Source organism: Podarcis tiliguerta, assembly GCF_965153285.1.
Source record: "Podarcis tiliguerta genome assembly, chromosome: 2".
Taxonomy (NCBI): Eukaryota; Metazoa; Chordata; class Lepidosauria; order Squamata; family Lacertidae; genus Podarcis; species Podarcis tiliguerta.
Window position 1 is genome coordinate 105852822 of NC_139535.1, and position 27036 is coordinate 105879857.

Sequence of the window (27036 nt, forward strand, 5' to 3'; positions counted from 1 at the left end):
CTGTTCAGCAACCACTCTCTCAATTACCTTACCCAGGTATGGAAGATTTGAAACTGGGCGGTAATTGGATAGGTCTAAGGGATCTAATGAAGTTTTCTTTAAGAGTGGACACACCACTGCTTCCTTCAGTTCCCCTGGGAATGTCCCTGTGTCAAGGGACAAATTGATAATTTCAGCCAGGGGGGTCCGCACAACATCTGGACACTCCCTAATCAGCCAAGACGGGCACGGATCAAGGAGGCAGGTGGTGGGCCTACTAACTTGGAGGAATCTATCCACATCAGTAGTATCCGATCGAAATGGTCCAACACTGGACCCGAAGTCAGTCGAGGGGCCTCCAGTTCAGTCATTGTATCTAAATTGGCAGGGAGGTCACGGCGGAGCAACAGGACTTTCTCCGCAAAAAAGCTCGCAAATGCCTCACAGCTGTGGGTCGAATTTGTGCTTAGATTTCGTTGTCCTCCTAAGGACGTTAATGACCTAATTATTCTAAAAAGTTGTGCCGGGCGAGAGCTAGCGGATGCAATGGAAGCTGCAAAGTAAGATTTTTTAGCAGCTTTCATAGCCATCTCATAGGCTTTCATAAGCGTCCTATAAGATGTTCTTGAGGCTCCGTCATGAGTCCGTCGCCATACTCACTCTAGCCGTCTGAGATCCCGCTTCATTTTCCGGAGCTCCTCAGTAAACCAAGGTGCCCGGTTTCGACGGGGTCGCAGAGGGCGCTTAGGCGCGATCTCATCAATGGCTGCCAAGAGCCAGTTATTCCAGTCCTCAACAAGGTCATCTAATGAGTCGCCAGGAGGAGCAGGGTTCCGCAAGGCTTGTCGGAATCTATCAGGATCCATCAGTTTTCGCGGACGAGCCCAAATAGGTTCGCCACCCGAGCCAGGGAGGAGCGGGAAGTCAATCTTGGCTTTCAGAGCTTAGTGATCAGACCATGGCACTTCCACAGTGGGGAGCATGATCACATCTATGCCAGCGTGTGGCCTGCTTGATGGGTGGGGCCCAAAACAAACTGGGAGAGCCCTAGTGTTGCCATGGAAGTCACTAGGTCCAGAGCCTGTGAGGAGGGAGCGGCATCGGCATGGACGTTGAAGTCTCCCAAAACCAGTAGGTTTGGGAACTCCAAGGCCCAGCCCGCCACCACCTCCAGCAGGTCTGACAGGGTGGCTGCAGGTGTGCAGATAGATAGATAGATAGATAGATAGATAGATAGATAGATGATAGATAGATAGATAGATAGATAGATAGATAGATAGATAGATAGATGGTAGATAGATAGATGATGATAGATGATAGAGAGATAGAGAGATAGATGATAGATAGATGATAGATGGATGATAGATGATAGATGATAGATAGATGATAGATAGATTTGGCATTGCTGAGTTGGGCAGAGTGGGAGAAACACAAGTAAGATCTTAGAGAAGCACACAGTTAAGATATTGACTCACTCAGAGGCCATGAAAGAAGGAAGGTTAACAACAGGAAGATTTAAAGGAACTATTGGAAACTCAAGGCAGTAAAGATATAAGATGATATAAGATGATCAGAGCCCCCCCCCCCAAACTTGAAGCATGGGAAGTCCCAATAAAAAATTATAATTTGGCAGAATATTCGGACTATATGATATGTATTTGTATAATTTGGAATATTTAATGTGATTTGATTGGATTGTTAAAATGAAAAATTTAATATATATATATATATATATATATATATATATATATGAAATGAAATGAAATGATATAATATGATATGATATGATATTGGCATACACATGCATGCACACGCACAGCAGATTTTGGAATATGTATCTTCCTCGCTCTCTTGGTCATGTCCTGAGGGGGCGTTCTCAAATGCCCTCCTCCATCCCCACAGAGGCCTACTAGGATTTCTAAGTCAACCCATCTCTCTCTCCTCAGGCCATGCCTCTCACTGGTCCTGCTTCGCACCTTCCTTGGACATTTTCCCCCTAGCTATAATATGTCCTTGAACTCTGAGAATGTTGATTACTTGCCTGGATGAAGAATGGAGAAGGGTGTGCAAGTGTGTATGCAAACTTGGCTACAGTACAAAAGTAACATTTACATGTTTTGGTCCACCCACTTTTGGCCTGTCCACCACTTCCATATGGCCCTTGGAAGGTTTCTGAAAAGGGAATGCGGCCCTTGGGCTTTGGAAGGTTGCACACCCCTCTCCTACGAGGTCCCTGTTAAGTTGTGGGTGAACATATCAGATGACACAGCGATTCTTCAACATCTCTTGTTTATTCACAGGCCAGAACAGAACTGAACTGAAGGGTTCAGCCAGTCTGCTTATATAGAGCTCCACTACAACGCAACTGTAACACTTTCTGTAACTATCCAATCACTGAACGTCACTTTCAATCCCCTATTTGCATATGTGGATCTGAGTGAAAACTATCTACAGTATCCCCCTGCTGGCCCAGGGTGACAACTTCACAGTACATAACAGTCCTCTTTTTTCCATAGGTGTTCAACAGTCTAACGGTATAACCAGAAGCCAATTCCTATAGAAACATTTGAAGCTTTAGAGACCCAGATTTACTTTCAACCTGCCTCCAAGCAAGTGCATCACTCCCAAATCCTTCCATCAAACCAGCTAAGCTTTCATGCTTCTCTAGTATACTCCACTGGGCATTTAGGAAAGCCTTTTTATTTCCTTCTCACTAATGAGTTGTAGTGAGACAAAGAGTTATATAACTGGGGAGCATACATTAGAAGTCTTTCAGTTGGGGAGGGGAGTTGTAGCAAGCTTTAACTCCTCTCTTATTCGGGGGGGGGGGGAGTTTCTCTGTGAGCCCATGAACTGATTCACTTAATCCCACCCTGACCAAGGCCAGGATCCCTGTCAAAATGGTGACCATCACATCTCCGGAAAGCTACAGAACAGATAATGTGCTTTAGCATCCAATGTGCACAACAGGGGTTACGGTGATCCAACTGGTTTCTTCTCCTCCATTTTATCTGCTGTTCGGCAGAGGTAGCTGGTGAACAGATGGAGAAAACAAAAGCTGCCTAGTGGGCTTTAATATGATAATAAGCTTTATACCTGCTTGGGCTTCCTATCTGTGCTCCAATTATGTGCTGTGTACTTGTCGCCAATAAAGTACAAGTAGAACCCAGCACTTTCAGACATCTCTCACAGTGCTTGCCAAGCCCCCTTGCCCATCACAATTTTTATTTATTTTTTAAACGCTACTTTGTAATGTGAGTGTGTGGAGAGAGATCTGTGTCACTTTTTGCTATTCAATCTGTGTTGTTCTTGTTCTTAGTATTATTTTCACTTATGAATAGCTTACAGCTTGGCATCGCAAAGCAACCTACAACATAATAAAAAGGTATATAAAGCAAGTAGGCCCCTTCATGCATCACTGCCTTGCCATGGCCAAGGGGCTTGAATAACTCAGAGAAGCTATGAACTATGCTGTGGAGGACACCCAAGATGGACAGGTCATAGTGGAGAGTTTTGACCAAAAGCTATGGTTTTCCCAGTAGTGATGGATGGAAGTGAGAGCTGGACCATAAAGAAGGCCGATCGCAGAAGAATTGATGCTTTTGAATTATGGTGCTGGAGGAGACTCTTGAGAGTCCCATGGACTGCAAGAAGATCAAACCTATCCATTCTGAAGGAAATCAGCCCTAAGTGTTCACTGGAAGGACAGATCCTGAAGCTGAGGCTCCAATACTTTGGCCACCTCATGAGAAGAGAAGACTCCCTGGAAAAGACCCTGATGTTGGGAAAGATGGAGGGCACAAGGAGAAGGGGACAACAGAGGACGAGATGGTTGGACAGTGTTCTCGAAGCTACCAGCATGAGTTTGACCAAACTGTGGGAGGCAGTGGAAGACAGGAGTGCCTGGCGTGCTCTGGTCCATGGGGTCACGAAGAGTCGGACACGACTAAACAACTAAACAACAACAACAACAAAGCAAGTAGGAGGAAGTTCCAAAAGGAAGGTGCTGCCACACCGAAAGTTCAATTCCAATATCACGTGGAGCAGACTGTCATGGAATTCTACTCAATATTGATCCACAGCAGATTCCAACGTATAGTTAGCAGAGTAAAAACTTAAACATGTTGCAGGATTCCCCCCAAAAAGAGACCAGAGGCAATTCATATTTCATCCAGCAGAGCTTTACTGCTCCTGAAGGCAAATGAGCACAATGGTCACAAATCCAATACTTTTAGAATTGGCACTGTCCACAAGAAATCCAGTTGCATCACTTAAACCTACAATAACTTATAATAAGACTAAACCGTAACACGATATACAGAACACCACACCAGAAGGAAAGAGAGATAGAAAAGAGTGAAACCCAGGCTCCTTCTGGCCTTACGTTTATAGTCAGCATGACCTTGACAGAAGAGATAACAGAACCAGTTTAAGCCATCTGTACTCAGCTTCTCTGAAGGAATAACCCAAACATCATGAACCTTCTGCTTGTTTCTTTCACACACAGAAGCTTCCAGAACCCTCTTGAATTAATTAGAATAGGAAGGATTTCTACACATCATACCAATGCTTTCTGCACTAAGAAATGCAAGCTGACACAGACAACGTGATAGGTGGTGTCTTCAGGTTGCCCCCTTCTGCAGAATACCGTGATACGTGTGTGCTGGCCTTCACCAGACTTGGTTGCAGAGTGGTTTACAAAATTAAAACACTGAGAAACAATAACCAGCTGGTAGTTTCTTTAGTACCTGAACACCTCTAAAGTCCTATCGCTTACTTTTGTGCATCACACAACTGCCCGATTCAAATCTCAGCTCTGAACTTTCAAGATGATTTTTTTAAAACAATAATAGCATCGTATTCTTGCTCTTGCAATTTCAACAAGTTGGGCTGAATCCAGGGTTTTAGCAGCAGAATGGTTCCTTCCATCCATGAAACGCTTTGGGTCCCGATGAGAGATCCCACTGACAGTGGGGGCGGTGTAAAATAGGGGCACAGTCAGGATGCATCATGTAAAGAAATTATTAATATCTGAACCAGAATTAACTAACCGCTGTATTTAGAAGGGAGGGAGGGATTTCCAACTAAATCAAGTTCTCTCTGTGTGTGTTTTTCCCACTGGCTTGGCTCATCTGTTTGCATCTCCTGGGAATTGCATTATAATTCTTGCTGCAGCAAGAATGCCATTGCTTCAAAACAAAACATGGTTCACGTGTGCTCCAGCACTCAAGGGGGAAAGCAAACAGCCTTGAAGAACTTAAAAAAAAGAAGTCCTAATGCAACCTATTACACATTTCTTTTTAAAATAAAATAATAATAATAATAACAGTTGTGTGGTGAGCCTTCTCATTAAATGACAGTACAGTGGTGCCCCGCAAGACGAATGCCTCGCAAGACGGAAAACCCGCTAGACGAAAGGGTTTTCCGTTTTGGAGGTGCTTCGCAAAATGAATTTGCTATGGGCTTGCTTCGCAAGACGAAAATGTCTTGCGGTTCCTGGGGTTTTTTTTCCCTCCCCACCTTTTTCCCAAGCCCCTAAGCCGCTTAACAGCTGATCGCTAAGCCGCTTAACAGCTGATCGCTAAGCCGCTTAACAGCTGATCTAAGCCCTTAATAGCCTTTTAGCAGCTAATCCGCTAATCCCTTAAGCCTTTAATAGCCGCTAATAGCCTTTTAGCAGCTAATCCGCTAATCCCTTAAGCCTTTAATAGCCGCTAATAGCCGCTAATAGCCGCTAAACCGCTAATAGCGCTAATAGCACTAATTTGCTAATGGGCTTGCTTCGCAAGACGAAAAAAACCGCAAGACGAAGAGACGCGCGGAACGGATTCTTTTCGTCTTGCGAGGCACCACTGTATTTCTTTCAGGATCGGTAAACCTTTTTAAAGAAACTTTTCCAAATAGCATGGGAAGGAGAGATTTCAAACAATGGTTTTGTTTCTTTCTGTCTGAGAGAAATGATCAGTTTTCAGTGAAAAACTTTTGTTTAGCTGTTCATTTCCAATGGGAAATACAGCAGTGAAAGCTGTCTTTTGCCTTATCAAACTATTTGGCCATCTGTTTGGTCACATCGCTGTCAGGCAAGAATGTCCAGAGTGAGGAATTTACTCTTCATTGTCAAAAGTACACTTACAAGTTAGGAGATGGCATGTCCATCAGTCCTACGTCTCTCAGCTACCCCTGGGTGTGCAATGGGAAGAGTCCCCAGTGAGGCAGTTACCACAACAGAGAGGCTTATGTATCTCCCCCATCTGAGCTGCAAGCAAGCAGACCGAGACTCCGCCTACATACAACCTTCTGGACAGCAGCTTTCTGGGGTCTGAAGCAGTAGCCTATCCCTGCTACCTGGTCCTTCTGGCTGGAGAAACTAGGAATTGAACCAGGACCCCCCACACACACCTGTGTGCTTTGCAACAGCTATGCTCTCTATCTGACAGCAATGGAACTTTATTCTGTTTATTTATTATGAGGCACCTTATGAGGCAAGCATGAGTTCCCAGCCCTGTGGTTTGCTAATAACACCGATGTGGGACAGAAGAGAATTTGCAAGGGGGAGGGTTGTCATGGGCCAGGAGACAGCTTCACCTGCTGAACAGCAGCCTGAAGGGGGAGAAGGCGAAGTGACTCCACCTGCAAATGATCAGCCTTCAAGGATACAGAGGAGGAGGCATTGATGAGAACCAGCTGGCTTCAGCCTTCTTAAGCAGAGCTTCCGGCAGCAGTCAGATGCTGGTAAGAATGCTTGTAGTTCCCGATCCTACCTCGCTGTTTCCGGCTCGTCGTGACACTTGACCCCATGATCACTGGATTCCCTGACCCCTGGACAGACGGACCATGTGGATTGCTGTTTGCCCAACCCTAGGACTGGACCTGATTCTGCCTCGAGGCAAGTACACCTCAAAGACTCTTCTGGTTGGCCGGCCTCCCACTCCTCTGAGCTTTGCACATTGTTGCTCAGTAGACAAGACTACAACAGAAAGGACCTAATAATAATAATAATAATAATAATAATATATTTTATTATTTATACCCCACCCATCTGGCTGAGTTTCCCCAGCCACTCTGGGCGGCTCCCAATCGAGTGTTAAAAACAATACAGCATCAAATATTAAAAACTTCCCTAAACAGGGCTGCCTTCAGATGTCTTGTAAAGATAAGATAGCTGCTTATTTCCTTCACATCTGAAGGGAGGGCGTTCCACAGGACCACTACCGAGAAGGCCCTCTGTTTGGTTCCCTGTAACCTCTCTTCTCCTAATGAGGGAACCGCCAGAAGGCCCTCGGCGCTGGATCTCAGTGTCCGGGCTGAACAATGGGGGTAGAGACGCTCCTTCAGGTATACATTTATATCCCACCTTTTCTTCAAGAAGCACAAGATGGCCTATATGCTTTCTCGCTCTGTAGTTTGTTTTCACAACCACCCTGTAAGGTAGGTTAGGCTGAGGGATAATGGCCAGTCTGAGGTCACCAATCAGCTTCATTGCCAAGTGGGATTTTGAACCATAGTCTTCCAGGTTCCAGTCCATTATGCGAATCACTACACTGATTCTCAGTTCAGCTGGTTTGTTGGTAGAGTGAGAGGCGGACAATGTAGTTATTTCAGATGGAAGCAAAATTTCCCTTGGTGTTTAGATTCATTCAGTACCATTTTTCTAGAAAAAGGGGGGCCAGAACCCGCCATGAACACCTCTATTGTTCTCTTATAATGGCAATGGCATCAACCTGAGAGGTGCCAGAACTGAGTTCCAGCGAGTTCCAGCTGGGGGGGGGAGCCCTGGACTCATCATAATATCATCTCCGATCATGGCTTTTTGTAGCTGTTCCAACATCTACAAAGCTGTTTGGCCAGAGGCAAAGGAAATGAATAGGGACGTCAGAGACATCATGTATTCATCTTCATCCCCCCCCCCCCCTTTTTTTTAAAGCCTCTATCAGTTTCCACCTTCCGTTAGGCACCATTTTCCACTGTCATTTTCCAAATTTTGTTTCTGTTGCCAGCCAGAACTATGCTGCTTTGCTACAGAATGAGAGTTTCCCCTTACTGACCTGCTGAATTCTTGCTTCAGTAATAGGAAAAACCATAATATAGATTACTCTTAGTAAGACTCTTCTATATTTGGATTGCTCAAAACTGCTGTGTCTCAAACATGTAGTCTTTGGAGATGGAACCAGGATGCATTCTGATTTGGGGGAGGGGGGGATTGTCAGCTAAAACAAGAGTAATTAATCTTAATTCTAACCCTCTCCCTGAAAGAAAGAACAAAAAAGAGGCTTTTTTCCTCAAGGGAAGCAAAGAAGGCTCAGTTGTTCTGTGGCAAATTAATCTTACAAAGGGAATCTTCCGAAGAAAATCAATAGCTTATAACAAGGGCTTGGAAGCTCAAAACCTGAACTGAAAGGGGATTTTTCTCTGCAGTCTTCACTGTAAACAATGCTCTTGGTGCTAAATTATGGGGGGGGGGGGGTTGAAACTCTCTATAGCTATAATCTGCTCTTTCTAATTCTCCATTGAAAATGTGCAGTAGTTGTTATACAAATGAAGTTCAAACTAATATTCGCAAGGACTTGCTAAAATGATTGGTGCCCTAACAGTGGTTGTAGTTATAATAGTAAAGGTAAAGGGACCCTTGACCATTAGGTCCAGTCGTGACCGACTCCGGGGTTGCGGTGCTCATCACGCTTTATTGGCTGAGGGAGCCGGCGTACAGCTTCCGGGTCATGTAGCCAGCATGACTAAGCCGCTTCTGGCGAACCAGAGCAGTGCACAGAAACGCCGTTTACCTTCCCGCCGAAGAGGTACCTATTTATCTACTTGCACTTTGTCGTGCTTTCAAACTGCTAGGTTGGCAAGAGCTGGGACCGAGCAATGGTAGCTCACCCCGTCGCGGGGATTCGAACCGCCGACCTTCTGATCAGCAAGTCCTAGGCTCTGTGGTTTAACCCACAGTGCCACCCGCGTCCCTTTTAGTTATAATAGTAATATACCATTAATGCATATGGTGTTTCAGAGTTTACTAAGCAAAAAATGACTAGTTCCCGCTCCCTAAGATATTCCATACTGGAAAGAACTTATTTATCCAGCAGGTATCGATATTTTCAGGTTCTCAGTTCTGTACGCCTCAGAAACTTCCAAGCTAGGTAAGGGATAAGGTGCAAGTTCTGAGACGAGGTTCACATTTCAGACTAGTGTCCATGTGATTTTTCTCACCTCCACTCCATACTCCTAAATGCATTGGCACAAATGTATAAAATGTTCATTCAGCAATTTAAACAGCTGGCCAGAATCGTGTCTCAACCATTGTCATGGTTCAGAGACTTCCTTATGGTCTGGATACGCCCAATAAACTGTCAAGACCTGTCAAGGCTTCCAGAGATGGAAGTAGACAAGGACTCTTCCTGAGAAATCATGGACCACAGCATGAGCAAGACATGGGGGATAAAGGGACAACCAGATGGAATGCCTGGGCTCAGCTACACAGCTGCAAATGGAACGTTTTACGTGCATCATATAAATGTGACACAAGATGGCGCTAGTGAGCTAATGGCAAATTCCATATATATTTCAAAACTTTTTATAAAAAAAGCATTTTCACAGCATTTTTAAAATATATATACGTAGATTCAGCCCCTGAGACCTCACCCAAGACAGGGGATCTGCAGAATCGGGGGACGTAATGCCACCTCCAGCTCTAGAGACCCCATAACCAGCATTAGGTCTTGAAGAACAGTGTGATCAGACAAGCAACCTAGATAGTCTCTTGCACTTATGTTGGCAACCAATTTATTGAAGTATATCCATTTGTAGCCAGAGAGAGACAAGGAGAAATTAATACGCAGAGGTGAACGAGAGGGGGGTTGTTTTGTTTTTGTTTTTATTATGTGTTTTGTGATTTTATGTTGTAACTGCCCTGAGACCTGCGAGTATAGGGTGGTATACAAATTTAATAAATAATAATAAAAAGAGGGAGGGAGTGGGGCACAGAGGCCCCAAACTCCTGTGCAAGATTTTTGAATGCCCAGACTTCACCCCGCAGTTAACATGCAGATACCCAGGTTTAAATGCATGATTCAGATTCTACCGTACGTAGTTTAAAATGCATCAATTTAATAACCAGAGGCATTCTCCCAATAATAGACATACCTGTCAAGGCACTTACTGTTAATACAAACTATATTGAGACAAACAAGCGACCTCGAGGCAGAGCACACTTTGCCATCAGCGCCTTCTCTTTTAAATCAAGCGTTTGTCAGGCTGAGTGTCTCCACTGATCGTAGCTGTGTTAGGAACAGCAGGGAAGATTGATGATAAACCAAGCCTTGGGTCTCAAGCCATTTAGACAGAGCTCTTGAGGTGACACTACAAAGCAAAGCAGCCTCGCAGGATCTTCTAAAGATATTTATTTCAAATGCTAATACCTGTTTTGCGAAAAGAAGGAAAACACAGAAATAGCTTTCTGATTGCCCAACAAAAGCCATTGTTGTTGTTGTTGTTGTTGTTTTGTGCTATGCTGAGGAACCAGTCACAGAGCTGTATCCGCCCTCCCCCACTATAAAAATGCTTTGAAACAGAACAGCCATCGAGGGCACATACAAATGGATTTTCTCCCAATTGGGGTGGGAAGAGTTCAAGCCAGTCGTCTTTGGTGATCACTCAAAGCCGAGTAAGATTGTCTTCCATGAACACGGTCTTAACATTGAGTCCGTAAGTGACTGTGGAGGCCAATTCTGGATCCACACGTCCTTCCACAGTGGGGACATAGGATTCTGGGCAGGAGTTGATCACGGTGTGGATTTACCAAGTGTGCCTTCCTCTTAGCACGTTTCTCCCTTTTGTCCTGAGTTTGAGCGTCTTCAAAGCCCATGACATCTTTGGTAAAGGCTGTTCTCCAGTTGGAGCACTCGCAGGCCAGTGTTTCCCAGTTGTCAGTGTTTATACTACCTTTTTTTAGATTTTCCTTGGGAGTCTTTAAACCTCTTTTGTTGACCACCAGCATTACGCTTTCCATTTTTAAGTTCGGAATAGAGTAGTTGCTTTGGAAGACGATAATCTGGCATCCATACAACATGACCAGTCCAACGAAGTTGATGTTGAAGAACCATTGCTTTGACACTGGTGATCTTTGCTTCTTCAAGTACACTGGCATTAGTTCACCTGTACCCACAACTCAAAGGCTGAAACACCTGAGGCGCTACAAGGGTAATTTCTTACTGTCTCTTGTCTGACAGGTTCCTAGGGCCACATGTCAGATTCCTCATGGCCCACAGAGGACTCTGGCTGCAGCATCCCTGGCCTGAATTTACATGTCAATTAGATAAAAGGAGGAGATACAGAAAGGGTGCCCCATGGGTAGGAGAAATTACTCACCAACACACGCTCTGCCTTTGTGCTTAAAATCAAGAACCAGTGGCAAGGGAGCGATGCTAAAATGTATGGCAGACTGAATAAAAAAAGTAAAGACTTAAAAGCCAATCTGTAGTTAACACAAGTTTCACTAGTCCATTAATATCTCTAGCCCACGTAGGACCAGTCTGGATAGTTGGCCTTGGTGAAGATTTGACGTTTTCATCCCCCAAAAAGTTTTTGATTTGAGTTTCTACTGAAATGAGGCTGCATTTTAATGTTGTATTTTAATCTTGTTTTTAAGTTGTATTTTAGTCAATTATTTTTATACCTGGTGTTAGCCATCTTGGCTGGGGAGGGTGGGGTACAAAAAAAATTTGTTATAAAGAAACAGTGAGTTCATCTCATATGGAGACTGAACCCATGTGCTGCTGGCTGAGAGACAGCAGACAGCAAAACTACATTAAGATAACACAAAATGGCTGCAGGGGAAAAACAACAAGACTGCAAGTGAGAAAATGGCTGCATGACTCGGCTCTTTTATGGAGTCAGCCAGAGCCATGCCCATCTCCCAGGTCACATGCAGGGGGAGAAGCTCCAGATCAGTGGAATAAGAAGTTACACTGACTGGATGTCCCCCTTCCTGTGCCCACTCTAGGGAAATAAGGAATGTTGCATTTGACTGTACCAATGGATTACATCACACAGATTGATCATCTGTGCACCAAAACTCCTAGTTCTATGGACAATTTCCTCCTCTGCTGTAGGCAACCTACCACATAGTCCAGCCCCTCCCTATTCCTTCATTCTCACATACTCAAACGCACACCCTTTCGTTTTGAGTGATTCGTCTTCCCACAACCTTCATTTCTTCTTGCTCCTGGTCTGTCTTCTTTCAATAGCCTTTCTCTTCCTGTCTGACCCAAGGTAGTAGGAAGGAATAAGATCAAAGACAGACGCTTCTCTTTGTTCCTATACTTCCCCATTACCAGAGCATCCTGATTTTTCCTTTCCTCTCTCTCTCTCTCTCTCCCCCCCCCCCCCCCATCTCTTGTGGCCCATTTATTTTACAAACAGCCATTTTAATGCCATGAATTACTCCAGCTGTAATGAAATAGGAGTTGTTACAATCCCCATCTGCTAAGTTGATTTAAAGTAGTTGGCCTTTCATTATAAATGGTGTTTAAATCTACTTGCCATGAGATTTTAAGTCAATTTTATTATTAAAATGGCTGATGTATTTAATTAATTCAGCCAAAAATCAACAAGAAGTTAAGTACACAGAAGGGTAGGAGAGTCGGGAGCCTACAATCTGGGGAGCCAAAGTGGATCACAATTTAGTTAAACCTTGATCACATGAATTATTTGGAACATCTCTGGAGTGGGGATAATTACTTACTGCCTACTCATAAATACCTCCATTAATATGATTGCATAATACTACATTCACTATATTAACTTTTCCAAGCTAGAGGACATGTGGGTCATACTAAATTTCTCGGACATTCACATGCAGCTATATTGTGCCCCAAACATGCAATCTTATGTTGTACTCTTTCCAGAGGAGGGAATGGCGGGACCATGGAAAAACCCAGGGGTGTTGAAAGGGCTGAAAGATTGGTAGAACATTTTGTATAAATTGCATTGTATATAAATGTCCCAGTTCCTGGGAACTATTCACATATCCAAATTTGCTGGGCCTAGAACACTGGATTCCCAATAAATGGATTCAGAGCAACCACAGAAAATGCTGGTGTAATATACCTGCACGATATCTTCACTGAATCAAACGGTAAAAGGTGGTACAGACTTTAGACCAGGGGTGGGCAACCTCAGGCACAGGGGACAAATATAGTCCTACAGGTCTCTCTGTCAAGTTCTCATGACTCCCACGATGCGACTATTTCATACTCTTCTTGGGAGCTGTGAAGTAAACCACAGGGCTGGGAACTCGTGCTTCCCTCATAATGTGTGCCCCAATCCCATTAGCTGTACAGTGGTACCTCGGGTTACAGACGCTTCAGGTTACAGACTCCGCTAACCCAGAAATAGTACCTCGGGTTAAGAACTTTGCTTCAGAATGAGAACAGAAATTGTGTAGCAGCAGAGGGAGGCCCCGTTAGCTAAAGTGGTACCTCAGGTTAAGAACAGTTTCAGGTTAAGAACAGACCTCCAGAACGAATTAAGTTCTTAACCCGAGGTGCCACTGTAGTAGCATCTCAGCAAAAACCTCTCTCATGAGCGTTGTTAGACTACACCACAAGCCAGTGTGGTGTAGTGGTTAAGAACGGTGGACTCCTAATCTGGGGAACCGGGTTCGCGTCTCCACTCCTCCACATGCAGCTGCTGGGTGACCTTGGGCCGGTCACACTTCTTTTAAGTCTCTCAGCCCCATTCACCCCACAGAGTGTTTGTTGTGGGGGAGGAAGGGAAAGGAGAATGTTAGCCGCTTTGAGACTCCTTAAAGGGAGTGAAAGGCGGGATATCAAATCCAAAACTCTTCAATGTAGCCATGGGGAAACCCAGCCAGATGGGCAGGGTATTATTATTATTATTATTATTATTATTATTATTATTATTATTTTATTCTGTTGATCACCCAAACTCTTCTTTCAGGAGTGCACATCCAGCATTTGTTTGTTACACAGACGACCTTGCAATTACAGAATCAGGAGCTGAACTCTGTCCACAACCCTTTTGGGCTCATTATGTCTTATAATCGCAGCTCCTTTCCTTGAAGCAACATGGATAACGCCATCTCTGAGAGTTAGCAGAGAGGAAAATCCAGCAAGCCAAAGGTCATCACCTCTTTCTTCCTGAACTCCTTGGCTGCCCTTGGCTTCTGAAGTGAGTGCTAGGAAATAAAGATGGAACCCTTTGCTACCGAGTCCAAAAAAATGCCAACAGGGGCACAATCCCGAAGTCTTAAGATGTTATAATAATAAAAAAAGTACAATAAAATCATAAACTCGTGGCTAATGAGCCTCTGCCCTCTTGTCACCATTTAGTGGGAAATCTCATTAATTCTTTACAAGGCCCTTTAGAAGACAGACCACAATAGGATTGTACTAATGTTTCCTCCAGCTCTGCTGGCTGTCAAAACTCTGTAGATGACTTCATTGCCTTTGACATTTTTACTTCTGTCCGGTTTAGTTTGTTTGCTTGCTTGAAAAAATAACCTACTGTGTCAAACGCTAAAAAAAAGGTCAAGCATTCTTTTTCTCGTCTGATGGGTTATAAACTAAGATAAATTAATACAGTGCACCAACCATGTTGACCTTCCTATTAAAATCTGCCTGCTTTAGACATTCTTTTTCTCTCTCTAGCAATTAAATTGAAGTTCTACATAGCTCTCTTCACTACTCAAGCCACAGTCAGACTTCTCTAGCCAAAAGCAGCAGATACAAAGCATTTCGCCACCCAGTCACATGATCCAGGGGGTGATTTTGCTACGCGGACACATGGTCCAAGAGCAATTCAGTGTGGCAGAGATGCTGGGATCAACTCTCAGAATTGCGAGAGACAGTGATGGATGCCTTTCAAGACTGCATGCTGTTGTCATGGTTTTTTGCACGCTGCAAATGATGCCTCCTCAAGCTTGGGGTTCTTGCTTGTGAACTTGGACCAGTTGGAACCAAAAGTGTTATCTCAGCTGTCCCAAAAACGCATAAATGAAAGCCCTTGAATGACAAGGTGGGCTGCAGATTTCCCAAGACAACCAAAGATAAAGGGCCCCTACACAATTCCAGAGTGGAAGTGCTAAGATGGTTGGATGGCGTCTTGCACTCCTCCTGCCATCAACTCCTGCAGCCAAGCTGGTGCCAAACGTATTGCTCTGTTTTCCTTTGGACCACATCAGCGAGGCCAAGTGGGGAGGGTCTTATCATCTGGGCAACCCAGGACCTCCGTACACACAGCATCAGCCCAGTATACCTGAAGGAACGTCTCCACCCCAATCGTTCTGCCCGGATGCTGAGGTCCAGCTCTGAGGGCCTTCTGGCGGTTTCCTCACTGCAAGAAGCTAAGCTACAGAGAACCAGGCAGAGGGCCTTCTCAGCAGTGGTGCCCACCCTGTGGAACGCCCTCCCGTCAGATGTCAAAAAGATAAATAACTACCTGGCATTTAGAAGACATCTGAAGGCAGCCCTGTTCAGGGAAGTTTTTAATGTGTGACATTTTAATGTATTTTTAATCTTTGTTAGAAGCCGCCCAGAGTGGCTGGGGAAACCCAACCAGATGGGTGGGGTACAAATAATAAATTATTATTATTATTATTATTATTATTATTATTATTATTATTACCTACTGTGTCAAACGCTAAAAAAAAGGTCAAGCATTCTTTTTCTCGTCTGATGGGTTATAAACTAAGATAAATTAATACAGTGCACCAACCATGTTGACCTTCCTATTAAAATCTGCCTGCTTTAGACATTCTTTTTCTCTCTCTAGCAATTAAATTGAAGTTCTACATAGCTCTCTTCGCTACTCAAGCCACAGTCAGACTTCTCTAGCCAAAAGCAGCAGATACAAAGCATCTTGCCACCCAGTCACATGATCCAAGGTGTCATGTGTATACACTGCCTAGGCTTGCATCCAGGGGAGAGCACTTGGGTGCTGCTGATGCAGCAGTTTGACTTCACCCCTGGAGGTTCACTCCATTGTCCCTCAAGCCAGATGGATGCCAACGACAACAGTTGGTGGGGGCGGCACAGGCAGAGCAGCATTGCTCCCCTGCCTTGTGGACACCACTCACCGCTGCTGTTTCCCGAAAGGGGGAGTGGAAGGGGTGGTGCAGACCTGGCAGCAGAGCCCATCTGATGCTCGTGCCGCCATGCCCAGACTGCACCCCACTCCGTTCACCTTGCCTTTCTCAGGAATTGGCAGCAATGCTCTGTGTCCAGAAGGCTGGTGAGCAACGCCAACCTGCCTCCCCACTTCACTGACCACAACCATATTGATAAGCCGCGTCATTTGTGTCCTGATTTATAAGATTAAGTATATAATCTTAATGTTGGGGGTTCTGCTCCAGTCTATTTCTCCATATATGAAGATATAACAATGCCAGTCAACAAGGCCTCCTCTCACAACGCCTGGTCTGTTTTCTCGCCCCATTTGCTCGAAACCTAACAAATATGTTTGCCTCTTTGTTCCATCCAGAGCTTCCATTTTTCTCAATGTTTTGTGATGAATCCATTGCTGTAGTGCCCACAAGTTGCAGGCAATTACCATTTAACAATCTACATATTTAATCCCACTCAAATGGTTGACAGCGTGTGCTTCGTGTGTTCTGTCTTTGCATCTTGGTGGTGCTGATAGCAGTTACTCACCACGATGGATTTTATTGTGTTGAAAGCAAGGCAACCCCAAAGGCTTTGCAATGAAGAATTTGGTTTACAAAATGAAGAGTGGTTTTAAATGAAAGATCTTGGTGGGAAAGCAGAAGGCAGGAGATATGCACAGGAAGAATACCAATTTGAAAGGTAGATGGCTAGGAACTTCTAGTTAAAGGATTCCAGTGATTCAGATCCCTCTGCCAAAATCCTGCACACTTTTAGCAACCTACAGGTATTTTAAAGCTGGGTTGCCATATGTCCAAAATTTCCCAGACATATCCAGAATACAGCAGCCTCAAGCAGGGTCTGGAAATTGGCCGAAAATGAACAAAAAAAGCTCAGTAACTTTTCTGCCTGGATCTTCACTTTTTGAAATACGGCAACCTACTCCAAAGTGTACTGTTTATCATATGCAATATATCTTCACATAGCCTAGTTTAATGGGTAGTCACTGCCCCAAGGTGAGGATGGTGGAGAATCTCTGTATTCAAAAATAATTGCATGGTTTACCGTATTTTTCGCCCTATAAGACGCACTTTTCCCCCTCCAAAAATGAAGGGGAAATGTGTGTGCGTCTTATGGGGCGAATGCAGGCGCCTTGGCTTCAGCGATAGCAACGCGAAGCCTCCAAAGCCTGTGCTCTTGAGGCTATGCGTTGCTTCCGCTGGAGCCAGGAGAGTCTGCTCTTTGAGGCTGGCGGTGGGGGAAAGCAGCGCCTCCTCCATCGCCAGCCCCAGAGGATGGGGGGCAGCGGGAAGGCGCGCGACGCCTTCCCGCTACCCTCCAACCCGGCTTTGAGGCTGGCGGGGGGGAAAGGAGCGCTTCCCCCATCGTCAGCCCCAGAGGATGGGGGGCAGCAGGAAGGCGCGCGACGCCTTCCCGCTACCCTCCAACCCGGCTTTGAGGCTGGCGGGGGGGGGGAAAGGAGCGCTTCCCCCGTCATCAGCCCCAGAGGATGGGGGGCAGCAGGAAGGCGCGCGACGCCTTCCCGCTACCCTCCAACCCGGCTTTGAGGCTGGCGGGGGGGGAAGGAGCGCTTCCCCCATCGTCAGCCCCAGAGGATGGGGGGCAGCAGGAACCCTCCAACCCGGCTTTGAGGCTGGCGGGGGGGAAAGGAGCGCTTCCCCCATCGTCAGCCCCAGAGGATGGGGGGCAGCAGGAAGGCGCGCGGCGCCTTCCCCCTACTCTCCAACCCTCCTGTGGGCTTTTGCGGGAGATGGGGGAATTCCCCCACCTCTCACAAAAGCAGGCAAAAGCTGCGCGCTCTTTAAAGGGGCTCCGTGGCTTCTGCTGCCTTTTCTAGGAGGTGGGGGAATTCCCCCACCTCGTAGAAAAGCCAGCAGGAGCCACGAACCCTTTGAAGAGCGCGCCGCTCTTGGGGGCTTTTCCCCGAGGAGGGAGAAGGGACTGACTGGAGTCCGTCCCTTCTCCCTCCTGTGGGCTTTTGCGGGAGATGGGGGAATTCCCCCACCTCCCGCAAAAGGAGGCAAAAGCCGCACACTCTTTAAAGGGGTTCCCTGGCTTCTGCTGCCTTTTCTAGGAGGTGGGGGAATTCCCCCATCTCCCGCAAAAGCCAGCAGCTGCCACGAACCCTTTGAAGAGCGCGCCGCTCTTGGGGGCTTTTCCCCGAGGAGGGAGAAGGGACTGACTGGCTGAGTCCGTCCCTTCTCCCTCCTGTGGGCTTTTGCGGGAGATGGGGGAATTCCCCCACCTCCCGCAAAAGGAGGCAAAAGCCGCACACTCTTTAAAGGGGCTCCCTGGCTTCTGCTGCCTTTTCTAGGAGGTGGGGGAATTCCCCCACCTCGTAGAAAAGCCAGCAGGAGCCACGAACCCTTTGAAGAGCGCGCCGCTCTTGGGGGCTTTTCCCGAGGAGGGAGAAGGGACTGACTGGCCATTTCAGTCCCTTTTCCCTCCTGGTCGAAAAGCCCACAGGAGTCGCTCACGGCTCCTGTGGGCTTTTGGGGGAGGTGGGGGAATTCCTCCACCTCCCGCAAAAGCAGGGAGAAGGTCTTGGAGTAGCGCACAGGCTGCGTGCAGCCTGTCCGCTGCTCCCAGAGCTGCGGGGGGGGGGGGAATCATATTTTTTTCCTTGATTTCCCCCCCTGAAAACTAGGTGCGTCCTATGGGCCGGTGCGTCCAATAGGGCGAAAAATACGGTACATCACTGCTGCATAATTTGCGTCCCAGAGGACCAAAGAGGTCTTTTGCATGTTTCAATATACAGTGGTACCTCAGCTTAAGTACTTAATTCGTTCCGGAGGTCCGTACTTAACCTGAAACTGTTCTTAACCTGAAGCACCACTTTAGCTAATGGGGCCTCCTACTGCTGCCGTGCCGCCGGAGCACGATTTCTGTTCTCATCCTGAAGCAAAGTTCTTAACCCGAGGTAATATTTCTGGGTTAGCGGAGTCTGTAGCCTGAAGTGTATGTAACCTGAAGCGTATGTAACCCGAGGTACCACTGTATATTGGGGCCCTGTAGGGTAGCTGTCCCCTGAGTATTTGTTTTTTGGTGGGTCGTGGGGGGGGGGTGTGGATTGTGTGTGGACTCAGGCAGCAACCATGTAAAGAGCATAGTTCCTGCGAGACAATTGGTGGGTTGTATTCCACATGGCATGTGACAAGTGGCACGGCTCTGGTTGTTATGCACAGCTTTGAAGTCTGGGTCAAGTTCTGAGCGTTGTTTTCAGTTGTTCATCCTGCGTTGCTATTGCAAACCTTAACCACCAGCTTCTACCTCAGTGCAAAGGGCCCATCTCCAGCCCTCCATCCTTTGCAGACTGGGACGCAGAAAAACAGACACACTCCTGGGCTACGGCGGCAAATTGCTACGGCAAGCAGCAGAACAGGGCCGACCTCTGTGGTGCATTTTGCATCTTAATGTGTTAAATTCACTTATTGACAATAGAGAGGAGGAACAACTGGTGCAGCGCCAGTACAAGCCAGATGGTCACTGCAATTATTAAAATTATGCGGGCTGCAAAATCTCCAGGATAAAAGGGGGGGGGGAGTGCTATTATGAATTTACAAGCTTGGTAGGAGATCGCATTGCAAACAAATCTGAATTTCTAAAAAGGATATTTGTCGTTCTGAAAGACAGCAGCGGGTTTGATTCTATTATTTGCTTTCCCCTCTATCCTTAGGTTCAACTAATCCACTATAACCATGAGTTGTATACAAATGTTACAGAAGCTGCAAAAAGTCCCAATGGCTTGGTGGTAGTTTCTATATTTATGAAAGTAAGTATCGTACAATTTCATCTGTGTTGAGTTACATTCCTTTCAGACGGTTGTAAGAAATTAGGAGCATTGGTGGCTGCTCGTATTTAAATCTTCTTCCAGTGCATTCCCAATACATATCAACACAAAAATAAGGCCCAGGTGTTTACAGGGTTGCAGCCTAAGTAGATTGCTGGTAGATTGCTTTAATAGCTGGTAGATTGCTTCAGTAGCTTTGTGCACCATACCTTAGGATGAAAAATGATCACTGTGGCTCAGTACTCAGTGTGAAATTCAATTGCAACAGACCATTTCCATTTTTTCAAAAGCATATGGAGATGTTTTCATCCCAAAGATGCTTTTAGAACATCCACTATGGCCCTCTTTCAGGCTGCAGTCCTGTACCCCATTGAACTCAAAAGAACTTACTTCTAAATAGATATTGATAGGGTTGCACTGTTACTGCCTCTGTGCTTATCTGATCCTCTTTCCCTCCCATTTTTTAACATATGGTATTAGAGTGGATGTTTCTGTGGCCATATCTGGATATCTGATGCACACTGGTTGTCAGTATATGATAAAAGGGATTTCATATTAAATTCAGAATTACTACTTCGAGTCCTTAAAGCCCAGTGGCGTGGCGTGGGGGGTGCAGGGGGGGCCGGACGCACTGGGCGCAACATCTGGGGGTTAGGGTTAGGGGGCGCAAATCCACGGGTTAGGGGACGCAAATTACTTGCCTTGCCCCGAGTGCTGACAACCCACGCTATGCCACTGTTACAGCCCCAGTAAATAATCAAAGCTTCACTTGGCAAGGTACATAAACTTGGGGTGAAGGCAGATATAATATTCGAAGAGCATTTATTTGTATATCTACATGTTTGTGTTCGGGGGCCAGCTCTGAGAAACTCGTCCTGTTCGTTTTCATTCTGATTTAAAAAAGAAAGAAAGAGAAAGAAAGAAAGAAAGCCAGAGGTACCTAAGGGTTAGCATTCATGACATCACCCACCCACTGCCCAGTCCTTAGGTTTGCAACTTTTAAAAAACATTCTGTAGTAAAGTGGATGAACATATATTTGAATATGTTATGTATATATTCGTCTGAACGTATACATTCTGATTTTAAATCCTTTGCATATAACTAAGTCCAACAGGTGGAGGAGAATGATGTCAAACAGATGAGTAACAGGCTAGAAAATTGTGGAAATTATCATAAGGGGCAATTGCAGGCTGCACTTTAAAAATAAAATCTGAGGAACTTTATATCTCCGCCCATACAATGATTCAACAGTATTTTCCACTTTAAATGCAATATTCTTTGCTGCTCTGCCACCTTCGCTGTAATTCCCTGCTGGACAGAGTTCTGGAAGTAAATTCAGCCACTTTACCAGAATGTATGGCAATGTATGACCACTAACCATTGAGGGCCAACGTACCTACTCCCAATGAACCTGGCTAGGTGCTTCATGTTACATTATTTGAGCATGGATATTTGGCAAGAAGAACCAAGTGTAGGACTCTGAATCACATCCAAACAGCTGGAGGAGGGTTGGGGAGGCTGTGAGTTGGGGAGGTGTTTAACCCTTCCTCGCCTACTGCTTCCCCCTGAATTGCCCTCCCTCCAGCCATCTCCTCTCCCGAATATGGGTTCTCAGATTTGTGTTTGCTATGGCAAGGGAAACAGTGACTTGGAGAGGGGTTTAGCAGGAAAAGCAGTGGGTGGAGGAGGGTTAAGCAAATCCTCCTCCCTACTGCTTTTTCAGCTGGTTCACAGCCAGATCCGATTGTGCTGCCAAACAGATTGTTCAGCCCTCACATTGCAGGCTGCCAATGATTAGGCATGTAGGTTTTTTCCACAAATATTTTTTCTTCTTCTGTAGAATCCCTTTTTCTCTCATCACATTAAATCATCCCGCAGGACCAAGTGATGCTTTGATCCATTTGCCCTTGGCAAATTGTTTCTTAACTTTTGGAGAGGTTGTTTTTAAATATATATATAATATATTTATGTAGAAAAGCTCTGTATGGCACAACCGGAGCTTCTTCCATAACAACAGAAGACTGACCAATAAAATAGGTCTCCCGGTTGCTCAGTTCCAGTCCTACCCTTCTGCCAGTACCAACAATATGTTTCTAGAAAAGAGAGAGAATCACACTGCTGGAGGGAGATGGCGGTTGGCAGTGTGAATAGCTGCTTCATGAATTTTGAAGACTTCCTTAGTGAAGAATGTGATTTTTGTACTGAACAATTCCTAGAAGATACCGCTTATTGCTTTCCCGTGTCATCCAAACCCAAGTCAAAATGTCAAGTGCTGATTAACTCCTATATAAAATTTGCAGGCAGGCTCCGCTCAACAACTGTGTGGCCTTGAATCATGACCACAACATGAAAATTTAACCAAGCATCAAAATAAATAGAGGCAGAGGCCTGAGGAGAATAAAAGGAGTGGAAGAAACAAAAGAGAGGCAGATTCATAGATCTGGCAAAGAAGAAAGCATGTTTCGTGTCACAGTGTCTCACACAACCTCAAAGGCCAGAAATGAGGAAGGCATATATATTAAAGGGTTTGAGTATGTTTGCTTTTAGTCGAAACCCATCCTGCCAATTTCTGTAACGTCTCCTTCCTCCGCAGAAGAAAGGCTTCTGTTCTTCTGCCTTTTTCACAGGGTGATACAGAATTTCTTTAGAATTATGTTGGGTGCAGAGTTGAGCGCTTCTCCTCAGAAGTTAACTTTCTGCCAGTTTCCAAGTTGCAGCTTTATTCCACCAATACCAACCATCCAAAACAGATGCACTTTTCCATAATGAGGTGTTTTTGGTGACCGGTTTTTGACGACAGATTATCTCTCTCACAGGTGTCTGAATCATCAAATCCATTTCTAAACCGTATGCTTAACAGAGACACCATCACCAGAATAACGTATAAAAGTAAGTTTCTTTCTGAAATAAACATTTATTAAGGGTTCTGGGGGAATCACACTGTGAAGAATACCTAATCCAAGATTTGGTACTTCCCAAATTGGCTGTGAGCTTATTCAAGTTTTCCTCAGGGGCATTTGGTTGGAGACCGTTTTCAAGAGAAGTACAGGTATTTCCAGATGTAGGAGAGAACGGAGTTCAACGAAGCATTTATTTAATTTATATTTCATAGAATTGTTGAACTGTAGAGTTGGAAGGGATCCCGAGGGTCATCTAGGGTCATCTAGTCCAACCCCCTGCAAGGAAGGAATTTTTATTTCAACATTTATAAGTGTCCTTTTCAGCCTAAGCCCTTTAAAGTGGGTAACAAAAATTCAAACCAGAATCAAAACGTAACGGAAGGCACACAATAAAAAATATGTCAAAGGTAATCATGGGGTGTTTAAAAAAAATAAAGGAGTTACCACACAAGATATGAGCAATCTGCTTAGCTGGTGTTAACTTGAGATATAACTTCTAGTTATTTGCGGTTGCTTCAAGCTTTCTCAAAAACATGTCTTTATCATATTAAAGTGCCTGTGAACTTAAATATCAACTGAGTTAATTAAATCTGGACCTAATTATATTTCAACACCACCTAAAAACTGTTAGCAAAGTCAATTAAATAATGGAAATTGAGTCCCAAGACAAAAGTCTTGATAACACTCTACTGAGCAAATTGAACAAAAACAGTATATAATTTGAGGAGAAACAAGTAGAGTGGTCTTTCTTAGGTCAGGCTTTGTACATAACAAGTAGACATTCATCCAAACATACAGAGGAAAACTCCCTCAGCACTACACAACCAATCAGGGCACATGCCACGTTGGGTGAATGCCTGATTGCTAAGCACCCTGGGATCATTAAAACTGATGAAGGGTGAGATATAAATAAAATAAAATAAATTTGGACATTGTGATAAGCTACGCTTAGATGAAACTAGGTAGTAAGGAGGAGAGCCTGCATGGAAAGGAAGGCAAGAAGAGAGCCCATAAACCCATTCGCAAAAATTATGCGTCAAGAGCTGTTATGGGTAGCATGCGGCCCAGTTAATAGCATTAGAACATCAGCATTAGAATGCCGTTAGAATAGAGTTGTCAAAGACAGTACATAAGAATTACTTCCTGCAGTAACAAGTATTGATTAGAAGCATTTTCAGGACAAAAAAGAAATGCAAAAAAACCCCAAGTTATTGAACGTAATTTCACAGATGTCTTGGATGATGGATTATAGTGTCATTGCATGGGGCGGGGAGATCTAATTTTGTTTCATATATTAGAAGGAATTCCGTGCTGCTTTTAAACAGCTGGCTTTTTAAAAACCCATGCTTAGGAGCTTCATTTGTGCAGTCAGTGTTCAGTTTCAGTTTGAAGAAAATAAGAAGTGTCATTCACTTAATTTTGGTTAGGCTAAAGAGTGCGGAATTAGGTTCAAGAGGAGAAAAAGTTAATGCAATAAGAGAAGCTGTGGTTTTCAAAGCATCACAAAAGATACTGTACAGAAGATGGGTCAGGAACATCCTAAGAGCCAAGTGCCCCTTGGATTTTCAGAGTGGGTTTTTAGATGAGTGCTCCATTTATTTCCTAATGATTACTAGCAACCACCCCTCTTTCATGCAGTGTTACGGGAATTCATGGAAATGACTGTAAGTGTGATAAGAACGATATTGATAGTTCTAAAGAATCATTGCTCTAATATTTCAGCTTTTTAAAAGCCAGTAACTGGGGGACTCAAGATTCTGGGTTTAAACTCTCTTTGCTGCACTTCCAGAAGAAACACATTTGTTCTTACAGGAACTAACATCTAAAACTAGTGTTTGAGGGCCTCTTCATCACACATTTCATGTCTTAGGTTCTTTCCTACATATATCATAGAATCTTACATTTTTACACAATGGAACTCCCCTCCCTTTCCACCTCCTTGATGCGTTATCCAAATAATAATAATAATAATAATTCTGCTTTGGAGAATTGGAGGAAACAGAATTGGTGGATGTGCTGGGGGGAGTGGACAGAGGAGAAGTTCCATTGAGCAAGCAGAAATCCTTGTGAATGGGATGGCTTCATTGGATACAACTCTAAGTGAGAAGTTCACAAATTGTCCTAAAGCAGAATAGAGGGAGAAAGGTTGTTTTCTGCTGCTCCAGAGAAGCGGACACGGAGCAATGGATCCAAACTACAAGAAAGAAGATTCCACCTAAACATTAGGAAGAACTTCCTGACAGTAAGAGCTGTTCGACAGTGGAATTTGCTGCCAAGGAGTGTGGTGGAGTCTCCTTCTTTGGAGGTCTTTAAGCAGAGGCTTGACAACCATATGTCAGGAGTGCTCTGATGGTGTTTCCTGCTTGGCAGGGGGTTGGACTCGATGGCCCTTGTGGTCTCTTCCAACTCTATGATTCTATGATTCTAGAGTTGGGCAAAGAACGCATACTTCCAGTATGTATCCAGCTCAGAGACCAACAGGAGATATACAAGGCTTCTAGAAGACAGGGTACCAAATTACTTTTGAAGATTATGAGCAGATGATCTATGCTTGCAGTAAAGAGGGCTGGCCAAAGCACATTCGGAAGCTGTGCATCCAGCATATGTTGCTAGCATTATCAATCTACTAGGTCCAGTTCTCTAGCATTCCTCTACCCAGCTGCTCTGTGTAGAGGAATGACCCTCCTTTCACTCAGATTCCTGCTCATAGGAGATCCCCCCCCCCAAGTTGTTTCATTAGCTGGTCAGCTCTAACTGCCTGGATTTTTGCTGGAGTGATGTTTTGTTTTGTTGCTGCAGGTATAAAATTCTCAGACTTTTGTGTAGCTGGAATGTACCACTGAGTTAGCACTGATGCAGGTGGCATTGTGGTCTAAACCACTGAGCCTCTTGCTCTTGCCAGTCAGAAGGTTGACGGTTCAAATCCCCACGACGGGATGAGCTCTATCCCAGCTCCTGCCAACTTAGCGGTTCGAAAGCATGCCAGTGCAAGTAGATAAATAGGTACTGCTGTGGCGGGAAGGTAAACGCTGTTTCCGTGCACTCTGGTTTCCATCACAGCGTTCCATTGCACCAGAAGTGGTTTAGTCATGCTGGCTGCGTGGCCCGGAAAGCTGTCTGTGGACAAACACTGGCTCCCTCAGCCTGAAAGCGATATGAGCACCGCAACCCCATAGTCATCTTTGACTGGACTTAACCATCCAGGGGTCCTTTACCTTTACTTTTTTTTTTACTGCGTTACTCACTCTTTCCCTCGGGGCCCCACCCAAGACTGACACATGGTTCTCAGAAGGTGACTAACAATGAAATGTGGCCCATTGGTGTAAAAAGGTTCCCAGCCCCTGCCCTGATCCCACCAAGACCATTTGGGAGCTTTCAAAAGCCAGTGCCGGTGAATTTAAACTCAACATGACACATACTGCAAAATTGCAGCTCGATCTATGAAACTGACCCACACAGTGATGAACAGTTTCCTCCTTCTTTTGCATATGAATCTCCCAAGGAGATGAGTACATTTTGTCTCCATCTCGGCTTCCCACCCTTGGCAGATGTAGTCCTTGTGATTCTCCTTGTGCCTACTTAGCCCTCCTACATCAAGCTTATGTTTCAAAGCAGGTTGGGTGCCTTTGAGAGGAGTCCTCTTCGCCGTGAGCTTCATCACATTTTGGCTCCTCTGCCTGTTTCAAGTGCAGGCCGGAAATGTCCTACCAAACTCAGAAAAGGACTTGGGGCCTCATAAAGCTAATCTTAAAATGAGAGGTGAACCAGCCCCAGAAAGAACTATAGCTCTCCTAACCCCCCTACACCCTGCCACACTATTATCCGTCATGAAAGCGTGTTCTCCTTCATGGAGAGCACGTGTTGTGGTGGGGTCTGCTGAGCCACCCCTCTGTTACCAGGCAGGGTCTCTAAAGATGGCCTGGGGCAGTGATTGGTTCACTGGGTTGCTGGGGTAAAAGTTATGTTGCAATTTTGGTGGGAGGGGTAAAATGTTTAAATACTCTGCACACAGCCTGGAGCTTTCTCTTTGCTGCGTGCAACGGATCACCCGCCCACCCGCCCTTGAGTAAGGGGTTGTTGCATTGACCTTGCTATGCCTGTCATGGGGTTGTCTGCCGTTGGGGCAGGGGCCTGGTAGGAATTTTGTCCATCTGGCTGATCGGCTGGGCCATTTGGTTTTTGCCTACTGCGTAGCAAATCATCACAACTTGTAAGGTTGCGGTTAGG

At 45.1% G+C, this 27036-nt stretch overlaps 1 protein-coding gene across 3 annotated transcripts in view; it reads left to right on the top strand.

The window, feature by feature from the left end:
* Positions 1–27036, top strand: part of CA10 (carbonic anhydrase 10) — a 359415-nt gene that overhangs the window by 311628 nt on the left and 20751 nt on the right. For all 3 annotated transcript variants that reach the window (XM_083427918.1, XM_083427919.1, XM_083427920.1), the window contains exons 6-7: positions 19795–19890; positions 22726–22798. In XM_083427918.1, the coding sequence (XP_083284044.1) occupies positions 19795–19890; positions 22726–22798 (169 nt within the window). The remainder of the gene's footprint in view (positions 1–19794; positions 19891–22725; positions 22799–27036) is intronic.